We start from the raw sequence: 20,209 nt of genomic DNA on the forward strand, positions 1-20,209 counted from the left end.
ACATCGACAAGAAGTTAGGGATCAAATAGCGAAAATGTTAGAACAAGGTATAATACGACCATCCGACTCTGCCTGGAGTTCACCTATTTGGGTAGTTCCAAAAAAGGCCGATGCCTCAGGTAGAAAAAAATGGAGACTAGTAGTTGATTTTAGGAAACTTAACGACAAGACCATCGATGATAAATACCCTATCCCCAACATCACTGACGTTTTGGATAAATTAGGTAGATGCCAATATTTCACCACCTTGGACTTGGCGTCTGGGTTTTATCAAGTTGAAATGAACCCTGACGATATAGCTAAAACAGCATTTAATGTGGAGCATGGACACTATGAGTTCCTGCGTATGCCAATGGGATTAAAAAATTCCCCATCAACTTTTCAACGTGTCATGGATAATATTTTGAGAGGTCTGCAAAACGTAATTTGCCTAGTCTACTTAGATGACATAATAGTGTTTAGTACGTCACTTCAGGAGCACATGGTGAACCTGGAAAAAGTTTTTCGTAGATTACGCGACTCAAATTTTAAAATACAGATGGACAAGTCCGAATTTTTAAAATTAGAAACTGCATACTTAGGTCATATAATTACTAACGAGGGAATAAAACCTAACCCCGATAAAATCAAAGCAATCGAAAATTATCCATTGCCAAAAACGACTAAGGAAATAAAACAATTTTTAGGCCTAATAGGATATTATAGAAAATTTATACCTGACTTTGCACGAGTAACTAAACCCATGACAAAATGCTTAAAAAAGACAAATAAGATAGTTTTAAATTCAGAATATGTTGAATGTTTCGAAAAATGTAAGACCTTATTGACTAATGACCCAATACTACAGTACCCTGACTTTACAAAAGACTTTATACTTACCACTGACGCATCGAACGTTGCTATAGGTGCCGTACTTTCTCAGGGCCCGATCGGAGCCGACAAACCCGTCAGCTTTGCATCTAGAACTTTAAGCACTAGCGAGACAAACTATAGTACCATTGAGAAGGAGCTTTTAGCTATTGTGTGGGCTACAAAGTACTTTAGACCCTATCTATTCGGACGAAAGTTTAAAATAGTTACTGACCATAAGCCCCTTCAATGGATCATGAACATTAAAGAACCCAACTCGAGACTAACTAGATGGCGACTCAAACTCAGCGAATATGACTACACTATAGTATATAAGAAAGGCAAGTGTAACACCAATGCCGACGCCCTATCTAGAGTTCAAATTAATAACGAGGAAATAGAGTCCCTTCTCACAGAATGCGGAATTGACCTTTCTATAAGACCTGAACCCTCTGAAGGTTCAACCACCGTTACAGCACATACATCAGCTGAAAACCCTATACTCGAGATCCCAATTACTGACGAACCACTTAATAAATTTCATAGGCAGGTCTGTCTCACGATAGTAGGTGACATAAAGCGACGACCGACTGTTACTAAGCCATTCGACACACACACACGTACACATATTCAAGTATCCGAGTCAAATTTAGAGCAGGATGTAGTAGACGCTATAAAAGAGTATGTTAACCCCAAGATTAAGACAGCCCTTAAAATTACACCTCCCCTAGGTATGTACTCTATCATACCGATACTACAAAGTAAGTTTAAGTCATCCTCCATGCATCTTGTTTTAGCAAAAACGGAGCTGGAAGACGTAAAAGAGTATTTGCGACAACAGGATATCATAAGACACTATCACGAAGGAAAGACCAATCATAGAGGTATAAATGAGTGCTATTTGGCTTTATCTCGCAAATACTATTGGCCAAAGATGCGCGAAGAAATAACGAAGTATATCAACGAATGTACTATCTGTGGACAATGCAAATATGATAGAAATCCTGTTAAACCCCAGCTCAACATCGTACCACCAGCCACGAAACCATTTGAAATAGTACACTTAGACCTATTCACAGCACAGAATGAAAAATACTTAACGTTTGTTGACTCTTTCTCTAAATACGGACAAGCTTACCATTTACGTGACGGAACGGCAGTCAGTATACTACAGGGACTACTTACATACTGTACACACCATGGACTTCCCTTGACAATTGTGACTGACAATGGGACCGAATTCACCAATCAATTATTTTCCGAATTTGTAAGATTGCATAAAATTATTCACCATAGAACCCTACCCCACTCACCCAATGACAATGGCATCATAGAACGTTTCCACTCCACACTTTTAGAACATCTTCGAATATTAAAATTGAAGCAGAAAGACGAACCGACCGTTAACCAGATGCCCTACGCAATATTAGCATATAATAGTTCTGTTCATAGTTTCACAAAATGTAGACCCCATGACATTATTAGAGGACATTTTGATCCTAGGGATCCACTAGACATCAATCTGACCGAACATCTAATGCAGCAATACGTTTTGACTCATCGAGACCAAATGAAGACAGTTTACGAAATGATTAATGACTTTACTACCCGTGACCGTACTAATTTAATGAATAACAGAAATAAAAATCGTGAACCAGAAATAGAATATGTCCCAGACCAGCAGGTTTTCATCAAAAACCCCATGGCCAACCGACAAAAACTAGCACCCCGATATACACATGACAATGTTTTAGCTGACTTACCCATTCACATTTACACATCTAAGAAAAAAGGACCTGTTGCGAAAGCTCGCCTTAAGCGTGCTCCTAAGACTAAGAATTTGTTACAGGATTCGACTGTTGATGATACTACACCTGACCATGGCAGCAGACATAAGACTTGAACAACTTGACAGCGGACCTGGACTCTTACCATTCAGGCTCGGTAGAGCAAAGTTCATCAGCCATTATCATTCATTCATTCAATATGTAGAACTTACTGAGTTAGAAGAACGTATTGACTCTGTATATAGTCAATTAGATTATTTTAAGACTAAGCTAGATAACATATCCTTACCTATATTTGAAATTCAAATTGATTATTTATATTCTAAATTAACAAAGGTAAATTCGCAATTAAAAACTTTCGAACCTAATAGAGTACGTAGAGGAATAATTAATGGTTTAGGATCAATAATAAAAAGTATAACTGGTAATTTGGATCATTCAGATGCCGAAAGGTATAATAACGTAATAGATTTATTAGAGAAAAACGAAAATAACTTAGTTTCAGAATATAATAACCAAATTAGTATCAATAAAGCCTGGATGAATCAGTATGATATGATAATAGATAACCTAGTAGATAATCAGAAGAAAATTAATCAAACTTTAGAGTTGATTTTAGATAAATACAGTTCAGAAGTAAAGTTTGCAAAATTTGCACAGTTGCTAGCAATTATTACTGAGAATACCGACGACATATATTTAGAATTAATTAGATTAGAGAATATTTTAGGTTTTATCCGTGCATCGAGCACTCATCATAGCATGTTAAGTATAGATAATTTAGAAAGTATGATAGGTAGACTTAAGAAAATTTACAGCAATAATGAAATCTTAGAATCTGATTTAAGAGACTATTATGATATTATTAAACCTGGTAGTTATTTTCTGGATAAGCGAATAGTTATAGTTTTTAAATTTCCTGTAGTAGCTCTCAATGACTATGATTTCTTCCGTCTGTCCATTGTCCCGAATAAACTCCAACAAACATTTATCCCTCCACATCCTTACATAGCAACCGATGGGAAATTTTTCATGTACATAGAGGCAGAATGTCCGAAGATAAATGATTACCTTCTCTGTGAAGAAATGGTAAACTATCAACCCCGAGAGAGCCCTGACTGTATACAGAACATCATCATCAATCAGTCTCTGGACAAGTCATGCAGCCCCACGAAAGTCACCTTAACGAGAGAAGCTATGGAGCAGCTTGATGATCAACATTATACCATAATTTTCCCAAGGCCGACTAAGATTCAACTACAATGCGAACGAAAGGAGTACAAAACGATATCCGGCAGCTTCCTGGCTACGATACCCCGTGGATGTTCCCTGCGGACAGATTCGTTCAACATCATTAACAATAACGACGAGATCAAAGGACAACCCCTGAAGATCGCCGAAGTTCGAGACAACCTTGCAGTCGCAGACAAAGATATTCCCCATATGACCCTCAATTCTTTCGACCTGAAGAATCTACATAGCCTGGAAGACCAAGTAATTCTACAGAGCCCTGTCCATCTAAATCAAGTATCTTCTTCACTGTACCATACAACGTTGCCCTTATACACGTTAGTACTTGGTATAGTTACAATTTCCCTTATTCTTATCATCCGACGTCGCCACTTGCGTCGACAAAAGGACAGTGGTCTAAATGAGGGTGTCACTCCAACCAGCCAAGCTGATCAACCAGTCTACGCAGTTCCTGTAAAGAATCAAGAATCTCTGCCAGCAACTTTCTCGCTCAAAGTCCTCAAATAGTTGCTGCTCTGGGGGTGGAGGAATTACGCACGGACCCCTAAAGGGGAATGCTGATGCAGCCACACGTGCCCGGTCAACGCCATCGTCTTCGAGGAAACACATCAGCAGTTTCAGCATAACCGCGTTTTCGTAGTTATTCCGATTATATCAAAAAATTGTCATTCCATTCCGGTCTAGGATCGATCGCGGAACAATTATTGTAAATTAAATATAAGTTAGTTTTAATAAATTTCTTAAATAATTTTTGGTTTTTTTTGGAAGCCCAGGCTGCCGAATTCGTAATTAGTACATAAACATTATATTTAAACAGAATGGCACAACCATTAAACCCGACAAGGGTTTGTCCCGGTGCCATACGGTGGTTAGCTACGTACTACGTACGTATGTCTACGTCTAGCAAATCACTTTTTGAAACTTTAATTATTCTGGATGTTTTATTTATTTAAACACGTAAACCTGATAGGTGTTTTTCCTGTAATTTAGTTTCACGGATATGTTATATTTATAAACAGGGTTTATCAATTTAGAACTGACGTTCTAAAATGTCTAAAAAGTACGGAAATGGATTCCTTATTCAAATGTGTAACGGAAGTAATATCTTGTTAAACATGATATGAAATATAAATACCCAATAAAATATGTGTCCGTTGGGGAACTTGGGATCGTTAGTCTTCTCTTAATCTTAATAGGAACATCAATTCAACCTAGTACCTATGAATAGATAAAGATTTAAATAATACGGCTTATGTCATAGGATACAGCCATTTAGGAATACCTTATCCAAGACATTTAAGTCTAGGGACTTAAATGTCTTTTATTTAGTTAGACTGGAAAGTATTTTAAAATGCAATTATTTGAAATTCAGAGCTATCCAAATCTCCTATCAGGGTTTTTAAATTCTGGATTATTTTAGTACATCATTGAATTCATTGACAAAAGTTTCATCAATTCTGGTAAAGGCTGGACTTTGCAATACGAGTATAAGTATATTTTTATGGTTTTACTACAAAGTTATAAGCGTAGCATGTTGCTCTACTTGGTACTCTAATCCTATTGTTGGCAGCGACTCGTGGTAAAGGTTGCTCTATATCGGTTCAGCATTAGGAGTATTTTTACCGCGCTAAAGGAAGTTGACTGAGTGGTTAATGTTAGCACTCATGTCATTGACCCTAGTTAGATATTCGATACACACATGATATCTGAAACTTAGGATTTTTTAGAAATCAACTACTAAATAAAAACTTTTTACTAATTAATTTAATTAACAAAAATGTACTTTGTATATAGTTCTAGTTATATTTTGTTCTTATTTGTCAACTGTTAAGCTAATTTTTCCAGCATATTAGGATTTAGGAACCAACGTTTTGTAATAATAACGTCTGACTTAGCGTGGATTTTATTTATTAGAAAGGAAAGTCCGAGTATCTTAGCTATACAACAAAAAAATTAAAAAGTTAAAAAAGGCTTTAAGCCTTCAAAAAATGTTTAGTCAGGGTACTCCTGATAGTGCTGAAAAAAATTGCGCCCTTTTGTTTGCCTTCAGTGCCCCTTTTTATCCGGCGCCGGATAAATACACATACACAGACAAAATATAAAGTTATTATATTTTATCTGTGTATGTGTGCTATTTAAGGGACTCAAATTAAATTACTACTATCGATCGTAAAGAAAGTGTGACGTGGGAGGAACGCCCTAAAATAGCAATCAATACCATTAGAATCCTTACAAAAATTGTTAACTGCATCACCTAAGGGCTTCCGGATAGAATTTCTTCTGGTGTTTTTTACCGAATGTATTGAAAGTTAATTATATTGTACGAGTAGTGTTCTTTCTAGCGTAAACTCTATAATATGTATTTATTGTGTATAAATTGCAGAACGGCAGCCATATTTAACAATGACTATAATAATTATAATCCTAAAAGTTGATCTAATGTGTCTGTATAAACCACTAACTACGGAGTCGAAGGATTAAGATAATATTTGACATTTTACAAGAAAAGGAGTATGGACATAGAATAAGTAATTTTATCCCTGACAAAATAAAAAGGTGTAGACAGTGAAACAATTCCCTAAAAGTCGTAAACTTAAGTTTAAACTTTTGTTTATCTTCCCCTTTAAGCTTATTTAAATCCCTAGCCAATGTCTATATTCTCTATTCTCTATTTCCTATAGAACATGAAACTTTACGCTTTTGCTTACACATTCCTGGCTAGCATATATATTCTCTATCTCTACTTCCTAGCCCTCAGCACTTCCTGGTAATCCTGGCAGCAGCCGGCACATGGTAATCGGTATTGATACGGTGATGATGTAAAAGATACAGCGGTGAGAGAGCAACGATCACCTCGACATTGGCGTCGCGCCGCGCCGGGCTATTTCCGTCCTGCGCCTGCGCATACGTACTCATTGTGTCGTAAACAAAGAATTTATTGTAATATATGATTTATTGGCTCACTATACTTTATATTATAGCCTCGTAATAAGTAGGAAATTGGTGGATTTATCAATATGTTCTAATTTGATTTTCATGGTGTACGTTTATCATAATATATTCTACTATTAAGATGTTATTGTCCAATTATCTTAAATGTAGCTTTTCATTGTTTCTTAAATTATAATATAAAAAATCCAAAACTAGCTTAAAATTTATGACAGTTTTGCTGTCGGAAAAACTTTTGTAAATTTAGATGTTTACGACGTATATTAATAAAAAGTATTTCGTGTAATTAGTAGTTTACTTTGTAGCGAGCTGACCTACATAGAATGTAACAAATAAAGTCAAAGAACGCGTAAAATTAAAAATAAAGTTTGTTGCTTGTAGACTGTGTCGATGGTCGAAAATAAAAGTTTGCAAAAATGAGTCATATCGGTTATAAAAATTATGAGTTTTCTTTCCTGAAACTTTTTTTATTTAGATGTTCTTTCTAATTTTTTATGTTGAAATTTAGAGATTTATAAAACTGTACATTATTGAAATAAAGTCCGCAATCTACGCTTTGATAAATGATCTCTCATCACAAGTGTCTCAGAATATCGACCAATATTTTTATTATTAGATTTACTGAAAAATTCGCATACCAACCTTGGGCTGTAAATAGTTTCCTTGTACATACATTCATAAAAATAGTACTTTATACTTTTGTTTTTATTATATTCCTAGTTGCTATTTATGAAGACGTGTATTTGCACTATAGGGGAACGCTTAACAAGATTAACTATTTATTTTAATATTCATTATAATATATTAGATAAATATGACTTGTCTATTGCTAGAATTATTGAAAAAATGAATTGAAAAAAGAAAAGATTGACTGACAAATGTCAAAAATGTTCATTCTTTTCTTTTTTCTCTAAAATTAAGATATGGATCGTTTAGGCAGTAGTGATTGGTTTCTTTTCAATTTTTTACAGGCTAAATAGGTACATTTTGAATACCTATAATTTGTCACAATACAAAATTCAAGATTTCTAAAAAGCATCAGTCTACGCTTAATATTGCAATCGTGGGCGAAGATAGAGCTGTTATTAACAAATTGTTTGTTTAAAAAACTATAAATATGTCATATGGATTAAATTTTACGCAATAACCTACTCCCAATATTTTGTCTCGGTGTTGGTAATATCACTTGTTCGGGAGTTTCTAAACAATAAATCATGTTAGGGGGTCAGTACAAAAAAGTCAACATCGTTTGTGACCACAAGTTGGTAATGGCTGCTAATGTAAACACAACCATTTTTGGAATTGTCATGAATTCATGATTCATAGTGTTAGTTACTCAAATTTTTAATAACTATAGTATCAAATCATTAGGATTTGACTTTCAGTTTTTCAATGTATGTTAGACTAGATGACGCCCATAACTCCGTTGCACCAAAATTCGTTTAAATCGCGGAAGAAACGAAAGTTTTTTAGGATAAAAAGTATCAAAGTATCTGCATACCAAATTACATCAAAATCAGTTCTGGGTTTAAGCGTGAAGAGGTAACAATAAACAGACAGACGGACAGATAGACACACTTTTGCATACCTATTTTAAAATATTACGCTACGCTATACTTTCTGAATTAGGCCTACTCGAAAACGTTTTGAGACTCAAACAATCGGATGGGAATGCCGCGTCCTGCTCTAACAACGTAATTTCTCGTTTGTTAGAGTAGGACGCGGCATTTTCGTACGATTGTTTGAGTCTCAAAACGGTTTCGTGGTACAGCCACAGGTTAAAGACTCTGAAAATTCTCATGAAATGTCAAAACGACGTTCAACTTCATGTTTAGGTTTGATAGAAAGGAAAGAAAGATCAAGGATCGAAGCCACATCAATGTTGCATTTTAGCAGTAGAATTGGAGAGACTGTTTTTCGCGTGCAATATAAAATTCTGCCATTGCGGAACCGAGCACACTTAATATGAAGTAGTCTAATAGCTATGTCCACACTATGCGCTTTCGTTTTTAATTTTCGTCATCATTCACTAATTGAATGCGCACAGCACAGTTGACTGCGCTATAACGCATGCCCTTGACGAACAGAAAAAGGCACAGTGTGGACAAAGCTAATTCACGCCTCAGGAAAATCCGTTCCGTAGTTTTAAATATCGAAGCATAGTATAATATGGCAGCGTGAAGCGCTTTTTTAGGGTTCCGTAGCCAAATGACAAAAAACGGAACCCTTATAGATTCGTCATGTCTGTCTGTCTGTCTGCCCTTCCGTATGTCACAGCCACTTTTCTCCGAAACTATAAGAGATGTACTATTGAAACTTGGTAAGAAGATGTAGTCTGAGAACCACATTAAGATTTTGATACAAAAATGGAAAAATAATGAAAAGTTTTAGGGGTCCCATAGGTACAACTGTAAGAATTTTTTCTTTCATCTAACCTATGCGTGTGGAGTATCTATGAATAGGTCTTCAAAAATCATATTGAGGTTTTTAATATAATTTTTTTCTAACCTGAACCGAGAGACCCTCTTCCAATGTGGTAAAATATGTCCCCCCCCCTTCTAGGCTCTAACTTCATGATAAGTCTAAAAAAAATATATTATGATGTACATTACTATAGAAACTATAGCAAGTACTTTTTTATACGTCATAAATGGTAAACATTATTTTAACTTTCACTAAATAAACTGAAACATAAAAATAAATCAAAAACCTTTTAATTTCATAGAAATAAACCTCATTGCTGCTGCGGAACCCTTCATGGGCGAGTCAAACTCGTATTTTTTGACTATGTTTTAATTTCTTTCGACTATAACAATAAACAAACATGGACGGCTGAGTTTCCATGTATAATAGCTCCCACACCGGTTTCGGTGACGGTGGCCGGTTTCATTGAAACCAGGCCAGCTACGCAGGAGTTATTTTATAGTGCCCAAGTGTGTGCGCAGTACACAAGAGCACTCTCTATTCCTTTCATAACCCAGTGGGACGGAAGACCGACACGACCGGTGAGAGATCAGGCGCAGGACCAACTTTTTACATGCCCATCCGACGCATGGATCATCTTACTTGTCAGACAATCAGGTGATCAGCCTGCATTGTCCTAACCAAACTTGGAAATAACATGTTTCCAACGCGGGAATCGAACCCACGACCTCCGAGTCAAGAGCCGCGCTCTATACCACTAGACCACGGAGGCGTTAAGTTTCCATGTGATGTTTCACGCGCGATGCCGCCAGCGATGTCCGACCACATTTAATTATATCCGCTATGCTCCATTTTCCCGCACCGGCTTCCGCGACGCCTCCCGCCAAGTCAGATTGACATGACTGCGGCTTTGTTCGCTATACTCAAAGCCAAAAAAATAGTTTTTATGGATATTTCACACTATAAGTTAGGTATAACAGTCAGTGCTTACTACTGATAACTTAAAAGTACTATTTGAAGAACATTTGCGGTGAACAGAAAATGGAAATATATTGGATACTTTTATACGACATAACATAATTATATATTTTGAGATGTAAATTTATTAATATTTAAACTTATCCGTAAATCAGGAACGTTTAGACCAGGGCTCACCAAATGGCGGACCGAAGTCCGCATCCGGACCGCTGTCCCATTGTGTGCGGACCAAGCATTTTCGAAGATGAACGTCGTTTAAAAATAAATTTCAGTCTCCACTTACTCATAAACATGACCAGAATTTAATTATTAAACTTTTCTAAACAATTGGCATTTTTCTCTTTGATATGTAATTTTCGTAATTACCTTTGTTTAAATTTTTTTTAATAAAATGTGTGGACCGCGAAGGTGATTTAATTTCATAAAGCGGACCCCAAGCGAAACAAATTGGTGACCCCTGGTTTTCAAACTTGCGTACTTTGCTGACAGGCTTTAGAACCGAGTAAGTAACATATTAAAGCCACATCAAATTTGTCAAAGATCGTATTTGACTATAGAACAACAAAATCCATCCTTGTAAACTGCACTGCGCCAAACTTGTTGCCACGGGGAATCCCCGGGAATAGTAACATTGACATATTTTATTTATACTGAATGGAAATGCTGAGCCAAAACTTAAATAACATCCAATTATACTCGACGTTGATAAACAAGATTGGACATTAACAGACCGCTTCCGTCTGAGCGACAACGAACACTGTTGAAAAGGTATAAAAAACCATTGTTTTAGGGAGAAGTGACAAAAAGAATATTATGTAGAATAGTCGAATAAAATATTTTCTTTAAATGTGCTTTCTCCTTATCTCCAGAAAACAGTAACAAAATTGCATTTTTCTGTACCTATAATTGACCTACAACTGTTAACCACCGCACCGTTGAAATATTGTGCAATTTATTGTAGGTACTATCGTTCTACGCAATCTGTGTCTATAAAAACAATAGCCTGCATTTATATCATGTCATTAACATCACAATGAAACAATTGTTGAAATCTTTTTAATAATAATAATATCTATGGACGCTTCACACCACGTCAGTCTGGCCCCGTGCTAAGTACCTAAAGGACTTGTGTTACAGGTACCAGACAACGGAAATATATTTAATACTTTTATACTATACATATATTTAAGATTTTTATTATATCATACACATATTTAATACACATCCAGACCCGGGAACATTGAAAACTTTTTGTTCCGTCGGCGGGATTCGAACCCGCGACCCCCGGCTTGAGCTACCGATGCGCTCACCACAGAGGTCGTCAAGAATTAAATTACTATTTACGGCACATAAATTTTATTCAACAATGGAAAGAAAATCTTGATCTCCACACCTGTAACCGCTACGGCGTAGCGCCCTCGTAGCCCTCTACGCGCAACTTTTATGACTTTGTTTACAATACAATTACTATTTAAACAATGTATAATACATAGCAGTATACAGCTGTTTTATGTTATACGAGTACACATGTATTATTTGCGAGTTAATAGCGGTGGCTGGAGAGGGATCAAACGGTATATTCCGTTCTTCAATTAGGGGAAACGCAATTGGCAGAGTTCCCGAACACTTGTTGTGCCGATTTGCGCCTTGATTCCGGACCAGTTACCTCCATTTATGGTCGCAATAAAAAAGTTATTTGTGTAGAAAACATTTTGACAATATCTACAAAAGAAAATTATTCGTAAATGGACAAAAACTTGTAGCAATATTCGTTTTTGTATAGAAAATATAACAGATATCCTTTGTCGCCTTGATCGTACTATTTTCTTGTCAAGCTAATTGAACAAGTGGTTGTTGTCTTGAAGAGCGATAATATGGCATTTGAAATTATTAAAAACCGTGATAGTTAAATTTCTATTCTGCGTAGATTGTAGAGTATTTTAGTGGGGTTTCTTTTAATTAATTAATTATTATTATATAACCTATTATACTAGCAAAACTTGGCAGATTAGAAGTTTTTAAAACAACAACAAACAAAAGAAATGCAACAACAGAGCTTTTGTTGGCATATAATTTAAAAATTATATGCGTTTAGTAATTAGTAGGCAGGTATCTCTTTTGTTTCTACATATTTTGGTGTTTTAAACGTAACAATTAACATTTTTAATGATAAAAGAATAGGAAAACAATGCTATAAAATATGTTAACGACGAGACGAGACAGAATTTCAATCACTCTCTGCTGTATTTTCTTTTGAGTTACCATTTCAAAACAAATAAACTATGTATTCAAAATTTTCCTATGCTTTTGCGTCTACCAATACTCAATCTGTTTTTGTATAAAAAGTGCATACGTATTTGTATTTATAGTTAGCTGTAAAACTGCGGATGTGGCGACCTTGCGTGCCATCCACATCATTTAAAACGTCACGACAGACACTAACTAAATAGTTCATGGGATTTCGATATATCCACACTAATATTACAAATGCGAAAGTGTGTATGTCTGTTACCTCTCCACGCCCAAACCACTGAACTGATTTTGCTGAAATTCGGTATGGATATACTTTGAGTCCTAGAAAAGGACGTAGGATACTTTTTCTCCCGGAAAAATTTACGGTTCCCGCGCGATAAACGATTTTGACGCAACGGAGTCGTGGGCATTTGGTGGTTTATATTTTATATAGTTTGATCTGTAATAATTGAATGTTATTGTGATCGTTCGGTCATTTGAAGAAAAATATCATTGTTTCAATCATTTGTGTGTGAAATGAAATGAGAGAAAACAAAATTTGAACATTAATGTTGTTTGTTTTATGTAACGTACAATGACTAGGCGTCAAAAATATTCATTGTTGTGTTCATTCCGAAATTTATAAGATGCATATTCGTTAAATGCTGTCAGTGATGTCGGCAGACGCCATGTTTTGTTAATTACTGGTGCCAAATGCCAAGTAAACAAACCGCGGAATTGGCAGCTCGCTAACTTTCATCCTCATAGTATGTAAGGTTTCGTAGTTAGCTCTCATTAATACCGCGTTTACATTGAACGCTAAACAGACGAACACTGCATCGAACTTTTACAAAGATAAAAACGGATCGCCTCGTGATGCGAGCTATTAAATTATATTGGATTCTTTGAAATGCTTCGAGACTCCGAGCACGAGTGCCTCAAACGCACACATTAATGTTCACATTTGTATTGTGAATAAACATCGTAATGTAGCAGATAAACTAGGATGGGAGCCAAGACGAAAATATGCCCCGCCGCGTTTTTCCATTGGATTTAGCGGTTTGGAAACGGGCAGTACTCCTAGCTGTCAGCCATTGTCGAATAAAATATGCCGGGCAGCGAAGCTGCAGCGAATGATCTCCACGATTGTTGTCTTTGTGTTTTATGTTTATGCGATGTTTATATTCAGTAGACTGTTGTAGCACTGTGTCCCTACACTAGTAAAGTGATTGATGTACCTAATTGCGTGTGGTGCATGTTTGTTTGTCTTGCAAGGTCACGTGGTCATCGTCCGTCGGCGGACGGGGCGTCGCACGCGCGTTATGTACGGAAATTTTCATTGAAGCCCCGGTTATATTTACATCGGCACATATATGTACGTAATGCGCGCACTTCCACTGACGTAGGCCGGACCTGCGCCGGCAGATCGATCCGCCGGTGTTTACGCGGCCGTGTAGTGTTCGGTGTTAACTTATTAAGTAGTCCTGGCGCAGGAGATGGAGGTGGTGTGTGTGAGTGGTGACTGGTGAGGCGGCCGGACACGGGCGGTGTTTACGTCGCGTCGTCGGCGTGTGAGCGGGGCAGGTGAGCGCCAGTCGCGCCGGCGCGCTATTTGTGTCGCATCGGTTACATAAAACAGTCGTGTCCTCACCTCCTCTATCTTGAGGCTCTTGTGGACCACCTTGCGGGTGACCATCGTCTCGTACGTCTCCTCGATTGTCTCCGCCATGGTTGCGATACGCGGGTTGCGCGGGCGTCGCGCTCGGCTGTGTCGGCGGTACTGAACAGGGCATGGTTATTTTTAGTTTTTGGTCGCCCGTTGGCGTGGTGCGCCTGACTCGGCCAAACTTTCGGGAAACGCGGGTTTTGGGGTTGATCCGAGTCAAGGGACTCGTTTCGTGAATTAAAATCACCAAGCGAGGCGGTCGTCTCTTTTCCTCGATTCGAACTTGGGAATTTCGTCGAGAGAACGTTTTCAAGGGTGACCATTAATAAATTGTAAAATATAGTTGCAGCCCGTGCCAGCGACCTGCAATAAAGGCAAATTATGATTAAAGCGAATGTAGAGTTCACAAAAAGCTTTATTGCCGAAATAAATCACCGTCTACCTAGTGTAAAATGTTAATACGGTACAAATGTAGATAGTTATAAATAAAATTTAAAAAGGTTATTAACGAAAACATTTGGCAAAAAAATCGTTTTATTTAAAACTTTCTAAGCTGAGTAGGTAATAATTTATAACGCGAACCTACGGAAAGTAGGTACGTGAAGCCGTAGGTAGATCTTGAAGCTTCAACGGCTCAACGCTTTTCGAGTTGAACTTTATAATTTATTTTTTCTTTCCTAAACTAAATGAAAATTTTAGCGAGTTATGCACTTGAGGAATACTTAGTTATTTAGTTAGGTTTCTTTTTTTTTGCAACTTATACAGAAAACTCCTTTCTAAGGTGCTTTCTACCAATCCTTGCAGTGCAGCGTGTGAATCTGATAATACACTGATATTGGCGCAGCGCAGACGACAGACTATCCGTGACGCACTTTTTAGTCCGTGGAAATAGAACGTATGCAATTATATGCAGTAACACACACGACGCGCAGCGCAGACGTGTGCGTTACTGCATATAGGTTCTATTTCCACGGACTAAAAAGTGCGTCACGGATGGTCTGTCGTCTGCGCTGCGCCATTGTGTGCACACGTATGCTTATAGCAATCTAGTCGAAAGAACAGATTAACAGCTGTTCATCAGCTGTTCCTTTAATGTAAGTATGTAAATTAAAAGAATGCACCCACTCAGTTGCTGCAATTTTCCCAGATTTTCCAACTTCCAGGTTACAGTATTTCCATCACAATCACTCAAAAGGCTGCTATTAAATGCTAATTTAATGTTTGATAAGGTGATGCATTTAATTCCTGGAAAAAAATTATAGGGCTCCTGCGCAGTAGGCGAATTTTGGCGCATCGAAACTCTTGATGTCAACCCCTTGTAAATAAAGTGCTATGATTAAATGCCTGCGAATATATCAGAAGCAGTCATACATCTGTTTGCTTTGTGATTTAAACGAGACTCATGATTCTATTTACAGCACATTTATTATTGCAGAATTGTACCGAGATAATTTATAAAGTTTATGGAAGTCTTGAACATTGTCGGATGAAAATAGACGTCGTCAACAACATGGAAAATTGTTGTGAAAAGACGAAACGAAAACACGTTTTAAAAGCATGTAATTTTTATAATTGTCTAGTGGCTACATGCCCGGGAGAAATGTTTTCCAGTGGAAAAGCGATTGCTCACGGCACTGTGACTAATGCTCAATGAAAGAAAAACAAAGACATCTTATTAAATGCTCTTAAGGGGGCGACTAACTAACCCTAAAGGGTCGGTTTTATAATTCATATTTTTACTTGAAAATAAGCCCCCAATTGTTTCATTTTTTTAAATAAGATACGACATTATATTTCTGAGAATTCGATCTGAGCAAAAACACGATATCTTAAAATTTACTCGATAGAAAAAAATCACAAAGATGCATCTAATTCTCACGAATTTTCATTTATTGCCATAACCGTGCATTGAACTAAGTTAATATTTTAACACATTGTATAAAATTCTATCATCGACCTAGCGGATTTTTAAAATGTAAATTTATCGAGTTATTGAGAAAAAACTAATTTGGCGATGAATCCTCGTCGTTCTTTTTCACCTGGCATATGAAAGACGGGCGTGAGTGTGAAGAGAGAAGGACGATGTTAGATTTTTGGGGTTAGTCGCCCTCTTAAGTGGTTGATCACAATGAGTTAAAGATAAATATGATATGACACAATAAGGTTTTTAATTTTCGCGCTTTATAAAATTCATAAGACTTTAGTTACAATTATTGTAACTAGATTTGCGTATTTGTGAAAGGGAAGTCCCACAGGTTATTTGTGGGACTTCCCTTGAACAAAGACACGCAACGTGTACGATACCTGTAACAGGTATCGTACAATTTCCCACGCCAAAGCGTAGCTCATTGTTATACATCTAGTGCAGTGGTAAACAGGAAAACTAGGCGCCGATTCAAATCGGTTCATTGGTGAATGGTGAAAAATACTGTTCCGCTGCGACAATCATATTTTGGAGCAACGAATTCACCGACAATTTCCAGTAGGTACTAAAACTTTTTTGTTTCATTGATAAGATGGATGGAGGACTTCCTCCTTTCTTGGGAGCGAATAAATCGTCTTCAAACGTTTCGCGTGTAATGTACTATGACACAGAAGCCGCACAAAGAACCGTGATTCAGAGGCTGACGCGGACGCTTTCATTATTTTGCTTCTTCGTCTTATTAATTTATTTAACGGATATTTACAGAAGCTTCCGCCGAGTGCTCTAAATGTTTTTGGTGTTTTTTTTTTGCATTTTTGCAAACAAAAACAATAACAAGGAAACAAAACTTATAGATATTATTTCCGAGCTCTGACTAGAAAGCTTTGTGTCGTAATTACCATGATGACAAAACATTTACAGCTATTTTAGTAAAAATATTAATATCTATGATATATCTAAATTACAGCTCCTACGCCCATTTCGGTGTTAGTGGCCGATTCGATAGACACCCAGGCGCTACGCATGAGTCATTTATAGTTTCCAAGTTGGGAAATGAAAATTTGTCTATTTAATGTCTAGGTATTTCTTTTCTCCTAATCCAGAGAGACCAATAATTAGGGTGTTTTGATATTCTATTTGCCACCAGGTGCCGCTATGTATCCTTAGGATATATTATATCGTGTCTAATTCATAAAGTTAATATACCTAGCGGAATAGAGAAACAAAGGCCTGAGCAAGAGAGATGTTACTATCAGTAACACTGCGTGGTAAAAAGAGACGTGTGATGATGACAGCAGCATTCTTTTTTTGACGTCCAGCCGGCACGTGCCGCACGTTGACAATTTTTTATCTCATAGAAATCATGTTCAATCATGCTTGTGTAAGTGTATACGTACATATATTTTTCACACAGATGAAAACCAATTTTGGTTACGTTTGACAGCTCGAGATTGTTGCTCTATTCCGCGAGGTATATAAACTTTATGGTCTAACTGCTATCATATGTCACGATATATCTGTCATGTGTCACGATAATATGCCTATTTGACACGATAGACCCTAAGGCTGTGCGGCACCTGGTGGCAAATAGAATAGAAATTAAAACACCTTCATTAATCCGACTCGAGGTGCATGATAAACTTCTTACATGCCTAATGCCTATTCGACACATGGGTTATTGACCTATAAGGCTATAACGCGAGAGTCGAACCCGCGACCGTCGAAAGCTTGAAGGCACTTGACCATGGAGGCGTGAAACAGTGTATTTTTAATAGTAGCACCAATTAAAATTAGTAGTAAGCACAATAATATCCAGACCTTTTTTGCGTTAGGCGAATGCGTTTACGCATTCCCGGGGCCTTGGGAGGACCACTGAGGTATGTGGGACTCCCCGGGGCGTCCCACATAGCGACGGGCACACGCTCAACGCAGCGACCTAAGTGCTTTTGAAGCTAAATGAATAAACCAGCGCCATCTCTTGATAGATAAAGTCACCTAATAATTTACACGCTTTATATGAGCATCGGCGCCGTAAAAATGTGTATTGTATACAAGTGATAAGAATAGAAATAATACTAACAGGTTGGAGACAACACGACATATTTACTTCTCTGTTTTTTTTTTCTATACTCCCATAGAAGAAAATACGGATTGCTGGAAGCATTTCTATGGTGGCGATACTACGCCTTACGTCTGATTGTAGAGTTTTTGTTGGCGGCGGTTGGACACTGTATAGAAAATACCATTGAGTTAGAAACATTTCCTAAATAATGGTATGTATGTGCAACCAGTTAAATAGCAGTTGGTGGACCTACGTTATTTGGTCGGGTTATAGTCAAATGATCAGTGCAATTTTCCGCTAGGTATATTAACTTTATGGTGCTCTGTGGCTTAGTTGGTAGGGCTGTTGGTAGCTCAAGCCGGGGGTCGCGGGTTCGAATCCCGCCGACGGAACAAAAAGTTTTCAAAGTTCCCGATTCATGGATGTGTATTAAATATTATGTGTATAATATAATAAAAGTCTTAATTATATGTATAGTATAAAAAAGTATAAAAAGTATTAAATATAATATTTCCGTTGTCTGGTACCTGTAACACAAGTCCTTCAGGTACTTAGCACGGGGGGCGATACCGGTCCGTCCACGTCGTGTCCCTGGGCACCTCCCCCGTGCCATCGTGAGCTTTTTCACGGTGATACGGGAGGGGTGGCTGAACGCCGGTATGGGCGAGTGATTGTGTGTGTGTTTGGCTGCGCCCGCAGTGTGAAGAACGGGCCCGCGACCCGAGGTGTCGGAGTTTGAAGCTATGGAGGATCGCAATTGTCAAAAGACATCCAGAAGTTTAACCATATTGTTCGCTTGTTCTTCGTAATTGAGGATTTAATAATATGTAGTTCTTAGATATAGTGCTCATGCTTTGTCACAGATTTTTTTTAAGTATCTAAGAATAACTATTGAATGAATTGAATACATCATTGACCTAGAGATAAAATACTAAAAACAAAATAAAATCAATATTTAAGGATTCGTGTTTTTTGGCCTTTTTTGCTGCATAGTGATATTAATGGCAACAGTAGGCACTGGACATTTTTGCGAAATCACTTAATTAATTAATAATACAATTAAAATAACATATAAAGGGGGCTCAATTACAAAAAACACAATTTTGGCCTCTGTTTATCTATAACGGTACGAAACCCTTCGTGCACGAATCTGACTCGCACTTGACCGATTTTTTTTGCTTCCGCCCTACCTGTAAGTCCTGTAACCGACGCTGCCCTACCTCAAATTTGACTCCAGCTACAGCCCTGCATGGGGGGGTTTTAGTCGGTAAACCTCCGGTGACCCGGAGGGAGTCCGACATACCCCTGCCCCTTCCCCCGAGGGGCGGGGGATGCGTAATGCATTTCCCCTCCTCAAAAAAAAAAAAAAGGTACTTAGCACGGGGTCAGACTGACGTGGTGTGAAGCATCCACAGATTTTATAGGTTATTATTATTATTTTTCTATTGGTAAATGCAATAGAGATTATTATTAATAATATAATACAGCGCAGTAAACAAACTGACGATGCAATGTAGTGTTGGTATTTTTAGATTAAAATTATACGGTCGCTTAATTCGTCTCTAATTTGCTTACAACTTGCTAGTTGCTCTCTGTAACTGTGCCAAAACGTGAACAAAAAATTACATTTTGTATAATTATTATTTGGCAAACGAACTGTTTTGTGTGACGTAGAATGAGTTTCATAATTATAAATTATCAACCTATATTATAATGATAAGAAGTTGCCTTGAAATGAGTCCTAAAAAATAACTCCAAGTCGACTTGCGCCAATTCAAGTTTAGGTTAACGCTATGTTGAAATGTCTTGTTTCACTTCGCCCTTTTATAAATATTTTCCAAGTATTATTTTACATGTATGGCGTAATTTTAACTGACCGTGACTTGGCATTCACATCTCCAATCCTTCATGACATCCTGGTAAGTGTATAAGCCGGTACTACATCACACTGTATTCAGGGCAGTGTAATAGGATTTAGGGTGTAAGGTTACCTACAAATTAAATTATCCTACAAGGGGCCACGCCTTTACTAACTACAGGACCATGAAAAAGTATCGTGTAATATCGGCTACAGAATAAACGATTAG

The 20,209-nt window shown here is 37.3% G+C and overlaps 1 protein-coding gene across 1 annotated transcript in view; it reads right to left on the bottom strand.

The window, feature by feature from the left end:
- LOC121726793 (tropomodulin-1) overlaps positions 1 to 14,266 on the bottom strand; it is an 80,860-nt gene extending 66,594 nt beyond the window's left edge. Inside the window, exon 1 of the mRNA XM_042114314.1 lies at positions 14,122 to 14,266. Coding sequence (XP_041970248.1) covers positions 14,122 to 14,199 — 78 coding nt within the window. The 5' untranslated portion in view covers positions 14,200 to 14,266. The remainder of the gene's footprint in view (positions 1 to 14,121) is intronic.
- Positions 14,267 to 20,209: the final 5,943 nt, after the last annotated feature.

The sequence above is a fragment of the Aricia agestis genome, chromosome 5 (assembly GCF_905147365.1).
Source record: "Aricia agestis chromosome 5, ilAriAges1.1, whole genome shotgun sequence".
NCBI classification, from domain to species: domain Eukaryota; kingdom Metazoa; phylum Arthropoda; class Insecta; order Lepidoptera; family Lycaenidae; genus Aricia; species Aricia agestis.